This window comes from Pleurodeles waltl, chromosome 1_2 (assembly GCF_031143425.1).
Source record: "Pleurodeles waltl isolate 20211129_DDA chromosome 1_2, aPleWal1.hap1.20221129, whole genome shotgun sequence".
Taxonomy (NCBI): Eukaryota; Metazoa; Chordata; class Amphibia; order Caudata; family Salamandridae; genus Pleurodeles; species Pleurodeles waltl.
The window spans coordinates 479,884,296-479,901,743 of record NC_090437.1 but is presented as its reverse complement, the minus strand read 5'-3'; the positions used below and the strand labels follow the sequence as shown (position 1 = coordinate 479,901,743).

The 17,448-nt window shown below is 45.3% G+C and overlaps 1 protein-coding gene across 4 annotated transcripts in view; it reads left to right on the top strand.

Annotated features, from left to right (window-relative positions):
- The window catches only part of SEC24B (SEC24 homolog B, COPII coat complex component), a 667,989-nt gene that overhangs the window by 62,475 nt on the left and 588,066 nt on the right, over window positions 1-17,448 (top strand). For all 4 annotated transcript variants that reach the window (XM_069241169.1, XM_069241160.1, XM_069241150.1 and 1 more), the window contains exons 4-5: window positions 11,477-11,593; window positions 16,173-16,253. In XM_069241169.1, coding sequence (XP_069097270.1) covers window positions 11,477-11,593; window positions 16,173-16,253 — 198 coding nt within the window. The remainder of the gene's footprint in view (window positions 1-11,476; window positions 11,594-16,172; window positions 16,254-17,448) is intronic.

The window sequence follows — 17,448 nt, the reverse complement described above, 5'->3', positions numbered from 1 at the left end:
TCCCACAAGAAATCTTTCATGTACCATCTAACAATGTTTATTGTAAGTATGTGCCACAGATCCATACCATCATTTACAAATTTGGGGAATAACCAGTTGCCTACGTTATCAAAGGCTCCTCACATGGCCAATATAGGGGAGGGGACAGAACTTGGTGAAACTTTCAAACTATAATGTGTGCCAGTTAAGTGCGGTCCAGGGCTAAAGGGGTTACTACGGCATAGCCTCCCCCCACCCCCGGGACCTCGTCCCAGGTGGGTGGGGAGGCCAGGGAAGGAATGGGGGGGGAAGAGAGAGAGAGCGACCGGTAAGCACCCAAATATCAGTAGCTTCTGAGTCCCGCCCTCTAGGGGTTGTCAAACACTCTCATTGGGCATTTTAACTGTCCAACCTAACAAGGAACCTTGATAGTACCGGCACATCTGGCCCCTGGGTGACATAATAAATAACATTATTCAGGCCGCGGTTCTGTAGTGTAGGGCATTGCGCCAGGCTGTGTGTTATATATCTTTGTGTTACTCTGTTAACCTGGGTGATCGCGCAGGGCTGGTGTCTCCTCCCTCTCGTGGTGTTATTTTATCATTTAACTTTATAATGTAAGTGTCCCAAATTGTCAGGTTGTCCACCTCCACCCCTGAACTGTTTGTCCTGGTGCAATGCCGTGACCTCTGCTACAGCCCAGTGGGATACCTCTCACAGCCAGCTCACCACACTAGGGGGTTACGCTTCTTTCCAGGATATGGCAATAAGTCGCCTAAACGATACAAGTGCAAGATCCACAAATCTTAGGTAGTGCTTAGTTCGTGCGGTTCTCTTAGTTATTCCCAGGAGACAGAGAAAAGGGGGTCCAGTGGCAGGCACACATCTATGATATCCGACAAATGCCGCACCACTTGCCTCCACATAGCGTGCAACACTGGGCTTTCCCATGTCGTATGCATAAAGGTTGCATCCTTATGACCGTACCTTGGACAGGAGGGAGAGGCCCCCAGGAACATACCATGTAGACGATGGGGCGTTAAATGGGTTTGATGAACATAATTGAATTGGGTATTTCAATCTAGCATTTCTGGAAATATAGTGCACCCTTTCTAATGCCATCCTCCATTGTTGTCTAGTCAGATCAGTGCCCAGGCAAGTGTCCCATCTGTTTTTTTTTCCGGGCCTGTATTGCATCCTGCATCTCCCTTAGTGCTATATTGAGATTGGAGATCGCCCTCCTGTCTGAGACCTGTGTTAGAATATAATGCATCCCCTGATGTGTTGTGGGTTCTGTAGGGTCAAGCCGCCACATGTTCCTCAACACTGCCTGTAGTGCTGCATAGGCAAGGAACTGTCCCAAGTCCAAACCATAAGTGTCTTTCAAATTTGAAAAGGTATGCAGCTGGCCTTCAGCATAGCGGTCACCCATGTGAGTGAGTCCACCCTCCCTCCAGGGATTGCAATTATATATGTGAGCAAGAGCTCTCAACTTTGGTACATCCCGCACCTGGAGTTTAGGTGAGTAGGGGAGCAAACCATGGTGTGGCATGATATACTTTATCCAAACCTGTTTCACTGCCCGCATCAATAAACCCAATTCTCTATTGGGAGCATCCCTTGTGAAAAGCCAACCCAAAATTCCTTCCTCCCCTAACATTTCTTGCGTCAAATTTCCTTCTGTTGTCTGATCCCCGGTTAACCAAGGCATCAACCATTGAAGCTGGACTGCTTCTTAATATCTTACTATATCTGGCACCGCCATACAACCCTTGGTCAGAGGAAGTTGGAGTGTCTGCAGAGATACCCTCCTACGACCCAGGTCCCATATGATTGCTGTAATCAAAATGCGCACAGTTTTAAACCAGGATTTCCCCAGTTGAATCGGCAATGCCCGGAACAAATAAAGTAATCTGGGAAGGACCAGCATTTTGACAAGGGCCGTTCTATCTATTGGCGAGAGGGAGAGGCGGATCCAAAAGGCCATGGACTGTCTAGTGTTGGACAGGGCCCTGCCATAGTTACCTTCTATCAGATCCATCTCAGAGTGATAAACATTGATGCCCAAATAGCAGAAAGTCCCGGCGGCTCACACCGGTCGGTCTTTGGCCTGCAGTAGGTCTGCCATATCACTAGTCTTACGTTGTGGGAAGGCACAGGATTTAGTCCAGTTCACCCTCAAGCCCGCCACCCTCTCAAAGTGGTCTAATATACTAAATAACTCATGAAGCGCTTCAGCTACGTTCCTTATATAAATTAAAACATCATCGGCGTATAAGGAGGTGACGTGCCATTGTCTGCCTGTCCAAATACCCCAGTCGACCTCCTTCATTCGCAATTGCGCAGCTAGTGGTTCCATGGCTAGCGTGAAAAGCACTGGTGAAAGAGAGCAGCCTTGTCGCATCCCTCTTTGGATAGAGAAGGCACGAGATATCTGACCGCCAGTGCGAACCCTTACTCAACGGACAGTGTATAGTAATTGTATCCATTTTATGAAACTAGGGCCAAGTCCGAAGCGCTTCAGGACCTGTATCAGATATTTCCAACCCAGCGTGTTGAATGCCTCTTCAAAGTCCAGGGATACAGCCACTGAGTGGCCTGAATCCTTGGAGGCTGCATTCATTATGTGCCATAGTTCCTAGTGTTGTGAAATGTGGCTCTACGAGGCACAACGCCACACTTATAAGGGTGAATTAAGGACAAAATCACCAGGAGAAGTCTGTTAGCCAGGGTTTTACTTAGTATTTTGTAGTCAATGTTTAACATAGAAAGAGGCCGGTATGAGCCTACTTCAAGCGGGTCTTTACCCGATTTGGGCAATACTATTATAAGTGCATCACAAGGCGACGTTGGGAGGTTCCCTTGTTGATAAGATGCATTATACAAGTCCAATAATCTAGATGTGGGTGTGTCTTTGTAAGTCGAATAAAATTCAGTGGGAAACCCATGCATTTCGGGGGCTTTCCCTTTAGCTATCTGTTGTTTTACTAACTGTAAGTCTTCTGTTTGCAGCGGGAGTTTTAAATCCTGACGCTGCTGCTGGGACAGGGTAGGTAGTGGTAACGCCTGCAGATATGATTGAAGATGGGAAAACGTTGGGGCAGAAGGTGCCGAGTACAGTGTTTCGTAATATTGTGTGAAAGTTTCATTTATTGCTTCCTGGGGTTTCACCACCTCCCCCCTATTGTTGCGAATTGCTCCTATGACCGTTTTGGAAGTTTCAGAGCGTAGTAGCCACGATAGTATGCACCCCGGTCTATCCTTCTCCCTATGTTGTTGGGCCAGATGAGCTTTATAATCCACATTACTTAGTCACCTCAGGTTCTCTCGATTGATACTGTGTCTTCTTCTGGCAGAGTAGCGATGGGGAGGTAATTGATGAGAGGTTCAGTGGATTCACTTTGGGAGTTGTATCGTTGTGCGCATAGTAGGAGGCAAATGTGGCTGTGAATGTAAACGGATGTCCCCACCCCAGGCTTTGAGTCCTCAGGATCATTCTGGTTACTGCATCTTGTGTTGCGAGTCAGTGAAACAGCTCTCCAGTGTTATCACCCCATTCTTATACCTGTGCTTGTGAGGCAATCCTGCAGGTCTTGGCTTTCTCTAGGCAGAGTTGGTGTAGTGAAGTTCTATGTGCCACAAGAAGACGTTTCATATGCTTGTCATGCAGCCTTTGGTATTGGCGCTCAACAGTCTCGAATTCCATTTTCTTATGAAGCCTGGCTTTAGATTGCCCGCTTATGTAGGCCTTTGTGTTACCCTATGGGGTCTTCATGGCTCTCCAGAGGGTCCCAGGTGCATCTACCCTGCCTTGGTTAAGCTCAAAGTATGTATTTGATCTGTATAGTAATCATTGGAAATATTGATGGTCTGTTGGGTGCCAGGCATTTAGCCACCATATGGGTTTTGGGCCCCCTTCTGTCAGCCCCAAACTTATGAATGGGGTATCGTCTGAGATCCCTGTCGGGAGGGTGCCTGTCACAGTCTGTCGTAGTTGCCTTGTCCGTGTGTGGCATAAAGAAGTAGTCCATCCTGGACGAGCATCCATGGGACATTGAGACATATATAGCCGAGTTCCCTGGGGTGCTACGTCCTCCAGCTAGTGCAGAGGCCAAAGCAGCTGGCCCACTCTGCTAGTGGGAAGGGCCTGTGAGGCGGTGCAGCTCTGGCTCCTTTGGAATCCATCTGGTGGTCCAACACCACATTGGCGTCATCTCCTATTACAAAGTGACCAGGGGGAAGGTTGAGAATCACCGCTTGAAGGTCTGCAAGGGATACACTTGCCATTTGTGGAGGTACATAGACGAGAGGATGTTGTAATGGATGCCGTCCATGAGACCCCCACCTCCCAGCACCACCTTTATAAATCTGCCTGCGGTGTCCGTAGAGGAGTGAGGAATCGAGAGAGGGAACCATCGGTAAAGGAAAATCGCAGTTCCTTGCGAGCGATTTGTATGGCCAGCATGGAATATCTTGCAATGACCAGCATGGGCAAGGACTGTGCAGTGTGTGCCAAGGAGGTGTGTCTCCTGGAGGAGCAAGACCATTGGTGAGTGGAGTTTCATGAATTGGAAGACCACACTCTAGGAAAATGCCACTCTTGGCATGGTTACCCCCCTCCCACTTTTTGCCTAGTGTTGATGCCAACTTTGATTGAAAGTGTGCTGGTACCCTGCTAACCAGGCCCAAGCACCAGTGTTCTTTCCCTAAAACTGTACCTTTGTTCCCACAATTGGCACAGCCCTGGCACACAGTTAAGTCCCTTGTAAAAGGTACTCATGGTACCAACGGCCCTGTGGCCAGGGAAGGTCTCTAAGGGTAGCAGCATGTATTATGCCACCCTGGGGATCCCTCACTCAGCACATGCACACTGCCTTGCAGCTTGTGTGTGCTGGTGGGGAGAAAAAGGCTAAGTCAACAAGGCACTCCTCTCAGGGTGCCATGCCTACAAGCCACTACCGGTGACATAGGTAACTCACCCCTCTAGCAGGCCTTACAGCCCGAAGGCAGGGTGTACTATACCACAGGCGAGGGCATAGACACTGTAGGGGCATATTGCTCATGCAGCTAAGTCCATTCTTAGACATTGTACGTGCAGTGTAGCCATATTAAATATATGGTTTGGGAGTTTGTCATTGCAAACTCCACAGCACCTTAATGCTTCACTGAATACTGGGAAGTTTGGTGTCAAACATCTCAGCACAATAAGAACACACTAGGATTTATTATCGTAGAGATGCCCCCTGTATGTTAGCCCAGCTGCTAGCATAAGACTGACCGGTCTGTGCCAGCCTTCCACTTTCAGATGAGTTTCTGACCACATGGGGTGAGTGCCTTTGTGCACTCTGTGGTCAGAAACAAAGCCTGTCCTGGGTGGAGGTGCTTCACACCTGCCCCTGCAGGAACTGTAACACCTGGCAGTGGGCCTCAAAGGCTCAAGCCTCGGATTACAGTGCCCCCAGGGCACTCCAGCTAGTGGAGATGCCTGCCCCCCGGACACAGCCTCACTGTTGGCGGCAAGTCCAGAGGGAAAATTAGGAAAAACAAGGAGTAATCACCCCCTCAGTCAGGACCACCCCTAAGGTGTCCAGAGCTGAAGTGACCCCGTCCTTGAGAAATCCTCCATCTTGCTTTGGAGGATTAGGACCAATAGGGATAGGAATGTGCCCCCCTTCCCAAAGGGAGTGGGTACAAGGAGGGTGTAGCCACCCTCAGGGACAGTAACCACTGGCTACTTCCCCCTAACCCCAGCCACGGCCCTACATTTAGAATTTAAGCCCCCCCCCCCCCTGAACCCAGCTCACCATATTCCTGACAACCTCACAAGAAGGACTGCTGAGCTGAAAACCCCACAGAGGAGAGAAGGAGACAACAGCTGACTCGGCCCCAGCCCTACTGGCCCGTCTCCTGCTTCAAAAAGCTGCAAAAGAAGAGTGATCCATTCTACAGGTTGAGCGACCCTTGAGGACCAAGAAACTCCCGTGGACAGCAGTTCTGTCCAACATGAAGGAAGAAGCAAGTGCTTCCAAAGGACTCCCACCTCACTCCAGAAGCGTGAGTCCTAAACCACTCTGCACCCGATGCCCACGGCCCCTGTCCAGGTGGCCCAACTAGCATGAGAGGATCCCCAGGCAATTCTGACCGAGTGTCCACCCTGGGCTGACCTCTCCACCCCTCCACGAGGACGCCTGCAGAGGGAATCCCGAGGACCCCTCTGACCGTGACTGCCCGGGACGAAGATATCCGACACCTGGAGAAGCACTGCACCTGCAGCCCCCAGACTCAAGAGAAACTGACCACCGGTGCAGCTACGACCAGCAGGCGGCCCTCCACCCTATACAGTCTGTGGCTTGCCCGAGAGGCCCCCCTTTGTCCTGCCTGCAGCGCCTAAGTGACCCTCAAAGTCCCCCCATAGAGCTCCATTGGAAACCCAACGCCCTGGTTGCACTCTGCACCCAGCCGCCTCTGTGCTGCTGAGGTTGTGGGATTGGTGCCAACTTGGGGACCCTCCAGTGCTCCTCTAAACCTCCCCATGTCTGCCCTCTGACAGCGCGGTTACTTACCTGCAAGCAGACCGGAACCGGAGTACCCCCTGTATCCATAGCGGCCCACATTATTTTGGCTCTTGTTTGACCCCTGCACCTAACCGGCCCGTGTTGCTGGTGCTGGGTGCTTGGGGTTATCTTGACCCCCCAACAGTGGGCTACCTATGCCCCAGAGACTCAACCTGTAAGTTTGTTGCTTACCTCCGAAACAATACTTTACTTACTTCCCTCAGGAACTGTTGAAAATGGCACTGTCCACTTTTAAAATAGCTTTTTGCCATTTTTAAGAAAACTGTATGTATTGTTGATTTGATTCAAAGCCTGAACTTGCCTATACAAGTACCTTACATTTTATATACTTACCTGCAAACTGAATCTTGTGGTTCTAGAATTAAATTAATGAAATATATTTTTCTTTATAAAAACCTGTTTGTCTGGAGTTAAGTCATTGAGTGTGTGTTTCTATTGCTTATGTGTGTACAACAAATGCTTAACACTACCCTCTGATAAGCCTAACTGCTCGACCACACTACCACAGATAGAGCATTAGTATTATCTATTATTGCCTCTGTCAAGCCTCTGGGGAACTCCTGGACTCTGTACACACTATATCTCATTTTGATATAGTATATATACAGAGCCCACTTCTGACACACACCCTTTCAGTCATTCAGACCATTAATTGTACTGGTCACTATAATGTACATGGCCATATGAGGTGTTGGGAAGTTGTGTATCCAAATGGCATATCAGGAACAGCTCCCACGGTCTGCCTGTAGTATCCTCTATATGGCCGGGCCGGGTTTTAAGAGATTTGTTTGCATGTTGTTGCAGGTGTACAGATGTGTGAGATGGGTGAACAGTAACTTAGAAAACAAATACCTTGAACTCATAAAACCAAAACAATCCAAGGTACTCCCAATTGCTCCCCCATACCACACTTCTACCCTAAAAGTATCTGTCTCCCCAACAAAGTCTAGCAACTTGGTTAAGAAATCAACAGTACAGGGGCAGGCTATGCCCAGCATCTCCACGTATAGTAGGTTACAATGTTGCTGGTGAGAAACTGGATTGAGAAGCTCACAATGATTGCCATCAGTAACAAGTAAGGGCAATGAAAGGCAGTTCTCGGCGTTATCAAGCAAGATGTGGACCAGAGGCAAGGTTGGAAGCATGGACCTGGGTATGGTGGAGTAGGTTTACCACTCACACTTCTGTTTCTCTAGTTCCTCCATCTTCTGCCTCCCAAGTATCCGGGGCGTGATACCCAGGCATGCGTTTCATGGAGTAGCTGTTTCACTGTTCCTTTGTAGGCAGGTAGTGTTCTGTATTAGGGCAGTGTTCTGAGAGTGGCGTCGGAGGGCCCTCTCTTCCATTGGCAACTTCCATACTGTTTCGGGAGTGTTGCAAGAGGAGCAGGTGTTGTGGAGTACCTTTAGATGTGCCAGGAAGAGGAGCACTCAAGGATGAAGCAAGGGGATAGTTTTCCAACTGGAAACTATTCAAGATGCAGGACTTGAGGAATTTCTCCAGGGACGAGCGTTCCGCACCCTCTGGAATCCCTACAAATTGCAGGTTGTTCCGTCGTGCTCTGTTTTTGCCATTCTTCACTCATTCTTCCAGAGGTTTGACAGGAGGAAAGGTGGGAGCCATTGCCTGAAACTCGCCGGATGTATCCTCCAGGGTCTGCAGTAGGTCACACAAGTGACCCGCTTTCAGAGCAGATCCCCAGGTGTTTGCGAGCAACCAAGCCTGTCACATGGTCTGAGGTATAGGGGTGTTCTGCTGTGCTGGTGTACAATGCGCAGGGGGCCTGCCACTGTATTGTTGGACATAGGATAGCCTCATGTGTATGCACTTCTCCTTGGGGGAAGGCAGGGCAGCTCAGGACCCAGCAGTAGTGGGGGTGGTATTTCTGATAATAGGAGGCTATCAGCTTAAGGGTCATGGAGTTGTCCACCCCAGGCAAAGGTGGATGTCTTGAAGTCCAGACAGTGGATGCTTTGTCCCCAGTTGCAAGTTCAGGCCATGGATTCTCTTCAGGGAGGCCCACAGGGTTAGTAGGCCAAAGTTGGGCGCCATGGAGCTCCAGGAGCCGCAACGTGTCCTCCCATCTTTCTCTCTGGGCTGGGATCTCTCAGTCTCAATGAGGCAGGCGTTCAGTTGGAGAGGGGTAGGATGTTGCCAGCCCTGTGGGAAGGCAGGCTGGAAGTCTCTGCAGCCCCTGACATCACGGGTGCCAGAGAATGTGTCCTTGCCTTTGCCACTGGCCAAAGGCCTCAGTCATTCACCATGCAGTTCTGGGGCTGCGGCATGGTGGAGTCTGCCCTCAGAGCTTCAGCATCGTTGGGCCTCCGGATGCCCATGCTCCAGCGATTGCTGCTTTCTGTATGCTACTAGGCCTGTGGGCTCCACTAAAGATATCACATTGTGGGCCTTGCAAGCACCATCTTGGCTTCCCCACAGGTCATGAGGGCTTATTTGGTGCCCTTGTCCTTTAACGCAGTTCTGTATACCTAATGACGTATTTAATTTGTGTATGGAATCTTTACACGTTGCACTTTCAATGTCGAGTGGGCATCAGTGTGTTATGTAAACAACAGAAGGATGAATTACTGTCCTCCGGTCAAGGCTTCATTAATATTCAGTGATAATGGGATTTATAGTGGGGAAATATCCATGGACCCAGTAGAAATATCATCACCCCCTATACTTTATTTAATAAATTATGAAGGCCTTTACTTCATAGGAAGTGACTTCAGTTTGGTGATTAAACTTAGGTTAAATGTATGTGCAACGTGATGGATTTGTTAGGACGGTGATGCAAACAATATTACTTGCCTTCTGTAATTTACTGTGGCAGCACTCAGAAAGCTCTGATGAGCTAAATAAGAGCTATGCAATACATATATCATAAGCACGCAACTGTTATTTTGTGGCAGGAAGGGTTAAATTATGCAGCAGCTTTGAGTGAATTATGCAGCAAGTAAAGGCAACTTATGGAGTGCAATGCAGCACAAGTTGTGGTAGTATTTTTCATTTTTACCCTTGGTACCACTGCTTGGGTATTGGTTGCATCTCATTGGTACCAATATTACACTCACATATAGCCATAGGCAACAGAAAGGTGACCAGTCAACCTTTGCAAAGGTCAGTACACTGTGCGGCACCACGTCACTGCATTTTTAGTAACTTTTGAACCGTCAGAGCTAGAAACATTTTGTTGTTAAAATCTGCAGGTTATGCAGCACATGATTGATTATGTAGCAAATGCTGCAAATCTATAATCATGCAAAAAATGCTGCAGCTGGACATGCGCATAATTCCAGTGCCCCTGGTCATGAATGCCATAAATAAGGCAAATTGTGCTGCAGCCATATTAATTTTTGAATCAGAGATGGCTAATTAAATATCAGTGATGGATTGAAAATTGTGTGACGATGTTTTCCAGATCTGGGAGCAAAATATAAAAATTAATTGTCAAACTTATCAGTAATATTTGCATAGAATGAGATGCAAGGAAGGCAGGGTTGATTGCGGCTTATGTGCTTGCACAATAAAAACGGAATTGAATATTGGTAAATATTGTGACTAAGTAAAGGAATTTAAGTTGAGATATTAGAAATGATATAGATGTGTAAATTAAAGTGAAACAGCCAAACATGGGTCTCATGCTCACCGTGTCACTGGAACTAAGCTGAACCTGGCTAATGAGCCCATAACTAGGGTGAAACTGGTCCTGGGTTACCTGTGTTACATTCGTGGAGGATCTGGCTTGGTGGTTCGGGCTGGACAGTTCTCATGAGGTGCAGGGTCAAGACCAATTTGCATGTAGCTTGGCCCAAACTGAGGTGGCATGGTGAGCAAAAGAACAATGGGTTGATATGCTAACCAGAGCGTTTGCCAGGGGATCACAAATTGCAAGCATTCCTCCCATCACCTTTTGTGTGTTTCATACTACCGACCTGTATTATTTTTTTTTTTTAATACTTTCATCAATATTGATAAAAGAAACCCAAGGAAAATTAACCTACAAGAATTTCACCAGGTAGGGATATATCAGAACAGTTCCCCCTTAGAAATAAACTTCTTGATATGGCTGAACTAGAACACATACCAATGATCGGTATAGCAAAGTCCTTCAATGGAGTGCGCTGATATAATCATTTGTTTTCGGAGCTATTGCTTGATACGTGGTTCAGGCACTGTATTTCAAACTACAGCCCAATATATATTTGAATTAACCACAAATTAATTGTTATTGTCAGGTTTTCCTAAGTTCATTTGTGCAGAAGGATCTCTCAGTGTTGGAAAGTGTTTGCCACTGACCTAATACAAAACATAAATATTTGAATAATGACTTTCCAGGCAAAATATCTTGCCCACCACCTTTGTGGACATTGTTTGGCAATTTATATTTATCTCTTTAGAAGTAGACACCTCAGAATAGTAATTTCTGTAGGGAGAGAAAGGAAATTGTCTCAAATACTTCATATCACCTCTTCATCCAGAGGAAGAAGATATTGCTTCCTTCTTTAAGGTAGGTGGGTAAACACTCAATACCTCCATTGAGGTTCTTGTTAAATTCGTCCATACCTAAATTACAGTGATGTTTATTCTTTAGAGGCTGTTTAGAACCATATAGGGGGTAGCTTACAGCAGTATTTAAATCTGAAAATGTAATCTCAAATTGTAATTAAAATAACATTAAAAAAATCCTCTGTCGTCAATAAACCTTTGTAAAGTATTGATTCTGCATCGACCTTCGTGCTGCTGATGCCTAACTAAACTACAACATCAAGCTTGCTATTTCTGTCTGCACTGGGTAAGAGAGGTAATGGATGATCTTTGGAGTGTGTGATTTCTCAGGCTCTTTTGATATATGGTATGTGATTGGGTTGCTTATCTTTCAGTCTGTCTGATGACTTGTGTTTGTGCTTTACATTTCGCAGGCATGCAGTATGGTGAATATGTTAATAATCACGCTAGCTCTGCACTAACTCCCTTGTCATCAAGTACAGATGATGAGGATGAGGAAGATGATGAGGAGGAGGATGAGGAGGAAGCAGGTCTGCTTTGCTTTACACTATTTTTTACACTGTGCCATCCCTGTTTTGCTGAACCTTAGGTTTAATTCCCCTTTCAACTTAAACATTGTGAATCTTTGTAAATGCTAGATTTCTTTTTAAAGCAGTCAGACTGTTTAACCATGTATTTCATCAAATTGTATATACTGTATTCTTTTTATTCTTTGCAGTGGAGGTTGTAAATTACCCCCTTTACCTCATCACAAAGTCAGGTTGAAATCTACAAGTGTTTTTTGCCACCTTCCTGTCATGTAAGGGCATTCATTGTGTTGGTAATCAGAGCAGTGGGCTAAAGGGGAGCGTGACCACAGTTTTTGTGTGACGTGTGACAGCTTCCACGAGGGCCTGTGACAATATCTGACTCTGAATGAGCCTGATGGCAGTAAGAAATAATTGGTTCCCATTTGGTAGCTTTTCTGCCAGCAAGGCTATCTGTGCCGAAACTGATCATACAGAGGAGTTAAGCCGAAACTGACCATAGAGAGGAGTTAAGAAATAAACAATTTAAGGGTTCAAAAAAGGCCTGCTGTGCAAACCCCTTTTGAGGTTTGGGATTGAAACCGCAGACGGGTGTTGTGTGATGTACAAAACACTTTTTGCAAGTCGTGAAAATCTTTCTGACTAGTAAAACTAGTTATACAACCCACGCAGAATCACAAGCAGGGATGTCAGATTGGCGGGCCTCCTGATTATGCGTCACAGTCACCTGAATCCGTGGTTTGTGACTGCATTGTGGTTGCAAAACTTTGATAAGTTACTAGCACTCCAGTTGTGTGGTACCAGTTACTCACAGGGGACATCTTCCCTGTGGGAAACTTCTCTTCTGTAGGGTGGCCCAAGAGCCTACTGCATGCTCACCCAAGTGTCCTCATAACAGATTTTCTTTTTTTTTTTTTAAAAGACATCAGCACCTACCACTTTAAAAGACTCAGGCTGCTTTACTAAAGTTTTCCTTTTGAAAACGTGAATGAATTCATGGAGGTCTGCTGCCCCTGGAATGCTACAATCCTTGTATTAGCAGCCAAACACAGAAGTTCACAAATATTGAGCTGCGTATATGGCATTCGTTAAGCAGGTCTTTTTGAGACCATCTGTGAATGGGCATTTTCTGATGTGGCTTATAGGTAAGTATAAAATAATTCTTCAGAGTAAAAGTGGGCCACAAATATGCTAGATTAATGTAGAGTTTGAATTCAAATCACTGTGAGCCAGCTTGAAAACACAGGATGCAGCATTGATGCTCCAGATCAAAGAATTTAATTTGTTGGTTCCAACGTATCTGGGTGTTTGTCTGTTCCCTGGCTCTGGCTAGGTGATATTAAGTGCAGGCTGAACAACAAAATAGTGGGCTGGTTGAGATATCGTGGGTGTTTTCACTTCTTTGGATGTGATTATGTTCTCTTCAAGGTCGAATTTTCACCTGTTTGCCTCTAAGGCACGTAAAAAATGGTAGTAACTGACGTCGACGAGGGCTTCTTATTGCCTAGATGACGTCATACGGCGTCGCGTGGAGTCGGGCTATTGTGACGTCATCGTCGATGTTCAGAGCTAGAAGAAATTTCCGTCGAAGCTGGCGCGAGGGGAGAATTCTTTAGGTGAGGAATCCGCAGGTAGTTAATCTATCCACCAGAAAAAGCAACTTAGTCTTCCTGATCACTCTGTGCTGCAGTCAAGGCTACAGTCTGGTACATTGCCGGTGAACGTGGTAGAAGTTTAGTCCAACATTCGTCGAAAAATACACATCCTTACGTAGGCACATTTTCTCAGACCATCAGCTGTGTTAATTATAAAAACACTTCCTAGTCCAATTACACGTCAAGAGGGAGATACCAGCCAGGGAACCACAACTCTACGCTGAATGCTTCGCTACAGATGCTAACGCAGACTACAGGCCTTTGCTCAGGTATGAGGGTTGATGTCCTCCCGGGGGAACCTGAAAGGCAGGATTAGAGCTTAACATGCCGTGTTCGAAATATGCTTTAGATAGAAAACAGTCCATCGATTCTAGTGGCAATATGATAGCATTATTCTTATGCTTCACTCCCATCGTCACCATTTTAATATTGTTGTGTTGTGGTGTTCTGGTTATTGCAGCTCACGCTTTGCTATCTAAAATGCAGTCGTTTTATTAAACCAATCTTTAAAACTTATACTGCTTTTATTGTCATTTATATATGAGCCCGAATTGTGAATGAGAGAACCGGATGCGACCAGAGTGACCACGACTTCCCTGAGAAGTATGATATGTCATGCGCTCGGCTGCCCAATCACCTCTACCTTTTGGGAGAGATGAGGCACTGCTAGTTAGCCGGAGCAAAGCCCGGATTTGGAGCGACAGGTGTCACCCACCGTGGGTCAGACTCAGTCTCCCACACTATGGACGATCTTGCTGCTCAAAATGCAGTAGTCTCATTGGAATATTGAGAGCCTACGCGACAACATGTCACACTTCCTCCAGTTGGGCCTCAGAGTAAATCTTTCCAAGTGTACAGCACATCCAGTACAGTCCACCCATTACTTGGAAGCACTAATAGACACATTAACATCAAGAATGTATTCTTTGGAGGAGAGACTGTGTTCTCTCCATCTGAAGTGTCTGAGTCTTCTCAAAGTTAAAAGCCTGACGGCCTGTTAGATCTTGACACTCATGCTCTCAATGGCTTCCTGCATTTTTCTGGTTCTTTGGAGCAGGGCCTGAAAGACGAATAGACCAGTGTTGTAACTCTGACGCATTTAGAAGGCCAAACGGACTCTGTCACAGACCGCAGTTCACCCCCTCCCATGGTGGTCAGATCGTCACATCTGTTAAGATGTGCCTTTTTTTGGTCAGAAGTGTTGCCTCAAGCCATCATGACAGGTGCTTCTCCTGGGCTAGCGGCCCTGTATGTATTGTCTTTAGATTCAAGAATTGTGGTTATCAAAAGGAAAAACCTAGCTCCTCAACCACCTTCTCAAGTTGAGGGCAATTCATCAGTTCCTGAAGTATTTCCTCCCAACTTCACAGTTTCTTCCCTGCTTGTTCAGACAGACAACACCACAACAAATTATTATCTCAACAAACAAGGAAGCACGAGGTCCAGAGAGCAGTCTGTAGAAGCCTAGGCAATTTGGAGAAGGTTGCTTTTCACCCCAGCAGACTCCCTAGCAGGAGTCAACAACGTACATGCGGATTCACTAGGCAGGCTAATCTAAGAGAATCACTATTGAGTATTAAATGGAGTCATGCGAATGGGGTTTTCCAGACATTGACTTATTTGCAAACGCAGACTACAGGAAATACCCCAATTAAAAAAATCTATGCTTACCAATCAGGAACAGTGTAGAATGGTCTTTTGCTCATTTGGCTAAAGAAAGTTGTTTAGGCATCTTCTCCAAAACCGTTTGACCCCCATCTGTGATCATCAAACTAGTAGAGGACTGAATGAGAATGATTTGCAAAGCTCCAAAGTAGCCAAGCCAGTAGTGATACACCAACCTTCTACACCAGTCTGAACATCCGCATAAGAGACTGCATTGCAGATCGGATCTCCTATTCTAGTTTAAGGCCAGATCCTGCATCCCAGTGTTCCATCACTGAGCTTGGCAGCCTGGCTCTTGAACTCTTGCAGTATGGTCATTTAAATCTGCATAAGATTGTATGAACATCTTGAAAGAGGACTGGCGTCCTTCCACTAGAGTGTCATGTTCTTTTAAATGGAAGAGGCTTTTCATTTGGTATCTCCAAAAGTCTATTAGTTCTGCCAAATGCCAAGAAGACACTGTAGCCCCTACAATAAAAAGATAAGGGAGGTCAGGGATGCAGTCTTCAACTATAAAAGTACACTTCGCATCCATATCACTTTACAGAAATACTACTTAACAAGCCTCTTTCAAAAAATAGTTGGGTTCTCAAGGATTTTCTGGAAGGGATTATGAAAGATTACCCTCCCTTAAAGAGGCCTTCCCCTCCCTGGGATAGGAGTGTGGTCTTATCCAATTTAATTTGCCCCACATTTGAATTTATTCATAAAGTGCCTTTCTACCAGCATATCACCTGATAGACAGCTGTTCTGGTGGCAGGGAATGTGTTTGCTTACATGGAGGGAAGCATGTGTATGCTTTTGTGTTTTCTACATAGGCTTCTCAAGTCTTGCCACTAAATACATTATATATCTGTTGTAAAGTACCCAATTGCAGAGAAACTGCATCAAATGATGCTTCTCCAGTTTGTGTTTTGCCTGGATCTGTGACCTTAGCTGTCAAGCTTAATTTGTATAAACATTGTTCTGACAGCTTTCTTTGCCGAAGATGAGGAAAAAATGGCAGTTAAGTAAATTGGGCCTGCACAAACCTAAGGCATGAGCCATTTTATGGTACCTCTGCAACCGATGACTTAACCAAAAACATTGGTATGACATTGTAATCCGAGATGCACATAGTTAAAAACGTAATGGTAAGTGTTTTTAATGCTAGTGTATCAGTCGTGTATGTTGGAATTTTATGCATAAGGCAATGCTGCATTTAGGAGGTGACCTTTTGTTTGCTGTTTTAATTTTTTTGTGTTTAAATGCTTCTACTTTAGGTGTTGAAACCTCCTCAACAACCAGTAGTGCTACTCCTGTGTCCAACAATTATGATGCCCTAGAAGGTGGAGGCTATTCAGGTGATCCATTGTTTTATGCAGTTTTATTTTCTAAAGTTCTTGTGCATTTATAGAGAAAGTCATTTTGGATTATTGGACAACTGCCCTATAATGATGTGATGTAAGGTAGTCTGTAATATGTAATATATAAATGTAAATACTGCTGAAGCTTTCCTCTTTCACTCAAATTCTTAGTATTTTCCAGTTTCTACCAAAGGCATTGTAACACTTCTTTTCCAGCTAATTTACCATTTGGGGGGGAGTTGGCCTTATTTTGCCCCATGCCATGCCTCTTATGCAGCCACCTCATCTCACGTCCCAAGCTTTTTTCTCCCCTTGAGAAAATGGATGTTTTATTTCAGCCTCTAAGGATTTGTTCTGATGATTTTTTTTAGGTTTTCCTGCAGTGGGCCCTGCTTCTCCACCAATACCAGCATTCTCTATCCACAGCCTATACATATGACATTGAAAACACACACTGAGGTTCCCCTCTTGTAGATATAAAAATATTAAATGCAAGTCTTATGAATAACAATTTTCATGAATCAGTCCATATCACACCAAATAGGTTGTAAAATCATCCGATGAGTCCAAAATTGATTCGAAATGTATCTTCACATCAAATAGTCAGTGATCCAAAGACAATTGCAATTCCAGCCAACACATGTTTCGTCTTGGGAAATATTATATCCCCTACGACTTCTTCAGGGCTAGAAATCATAAACATAATGTACGAGTTAAAACCAACATGCTCAAACACCAAGTTTACATTAAATGTGTAAACACCCAATAAGGAAGTTAAATCAACCTATTCTATCATCTAAATTACGTGAGAGGAAAGTCACTACTAAAATACACCTCATAAATAACACCATCAATGAAACACCTAATAAAGATAGGCACACACAAGCCCACAACATGCTGAGCAATTAAGTGACCAACCACAACCAGTAAAAACCAAGAAAAAGACCCACATGCAGCCCACAGTGAAAAAAAAAAAAAATATATACATATAACATTGAATAGATCACCAAATGAGGTGCATGGTCAGGGTCCTCTTTTCAAAACCCCAGCATTCTCAGCTGAGTAGTCTTTTAGTTTTGTACCCAGCCTCACAACTTTTTTTTATTTTTCTGACAATGCTTTCCAACATTTGGTGATGGGATCTTCGGTCAGAAACAGTTGGTATTTCTTGTCCTATAGTTTCCAGCTGCGC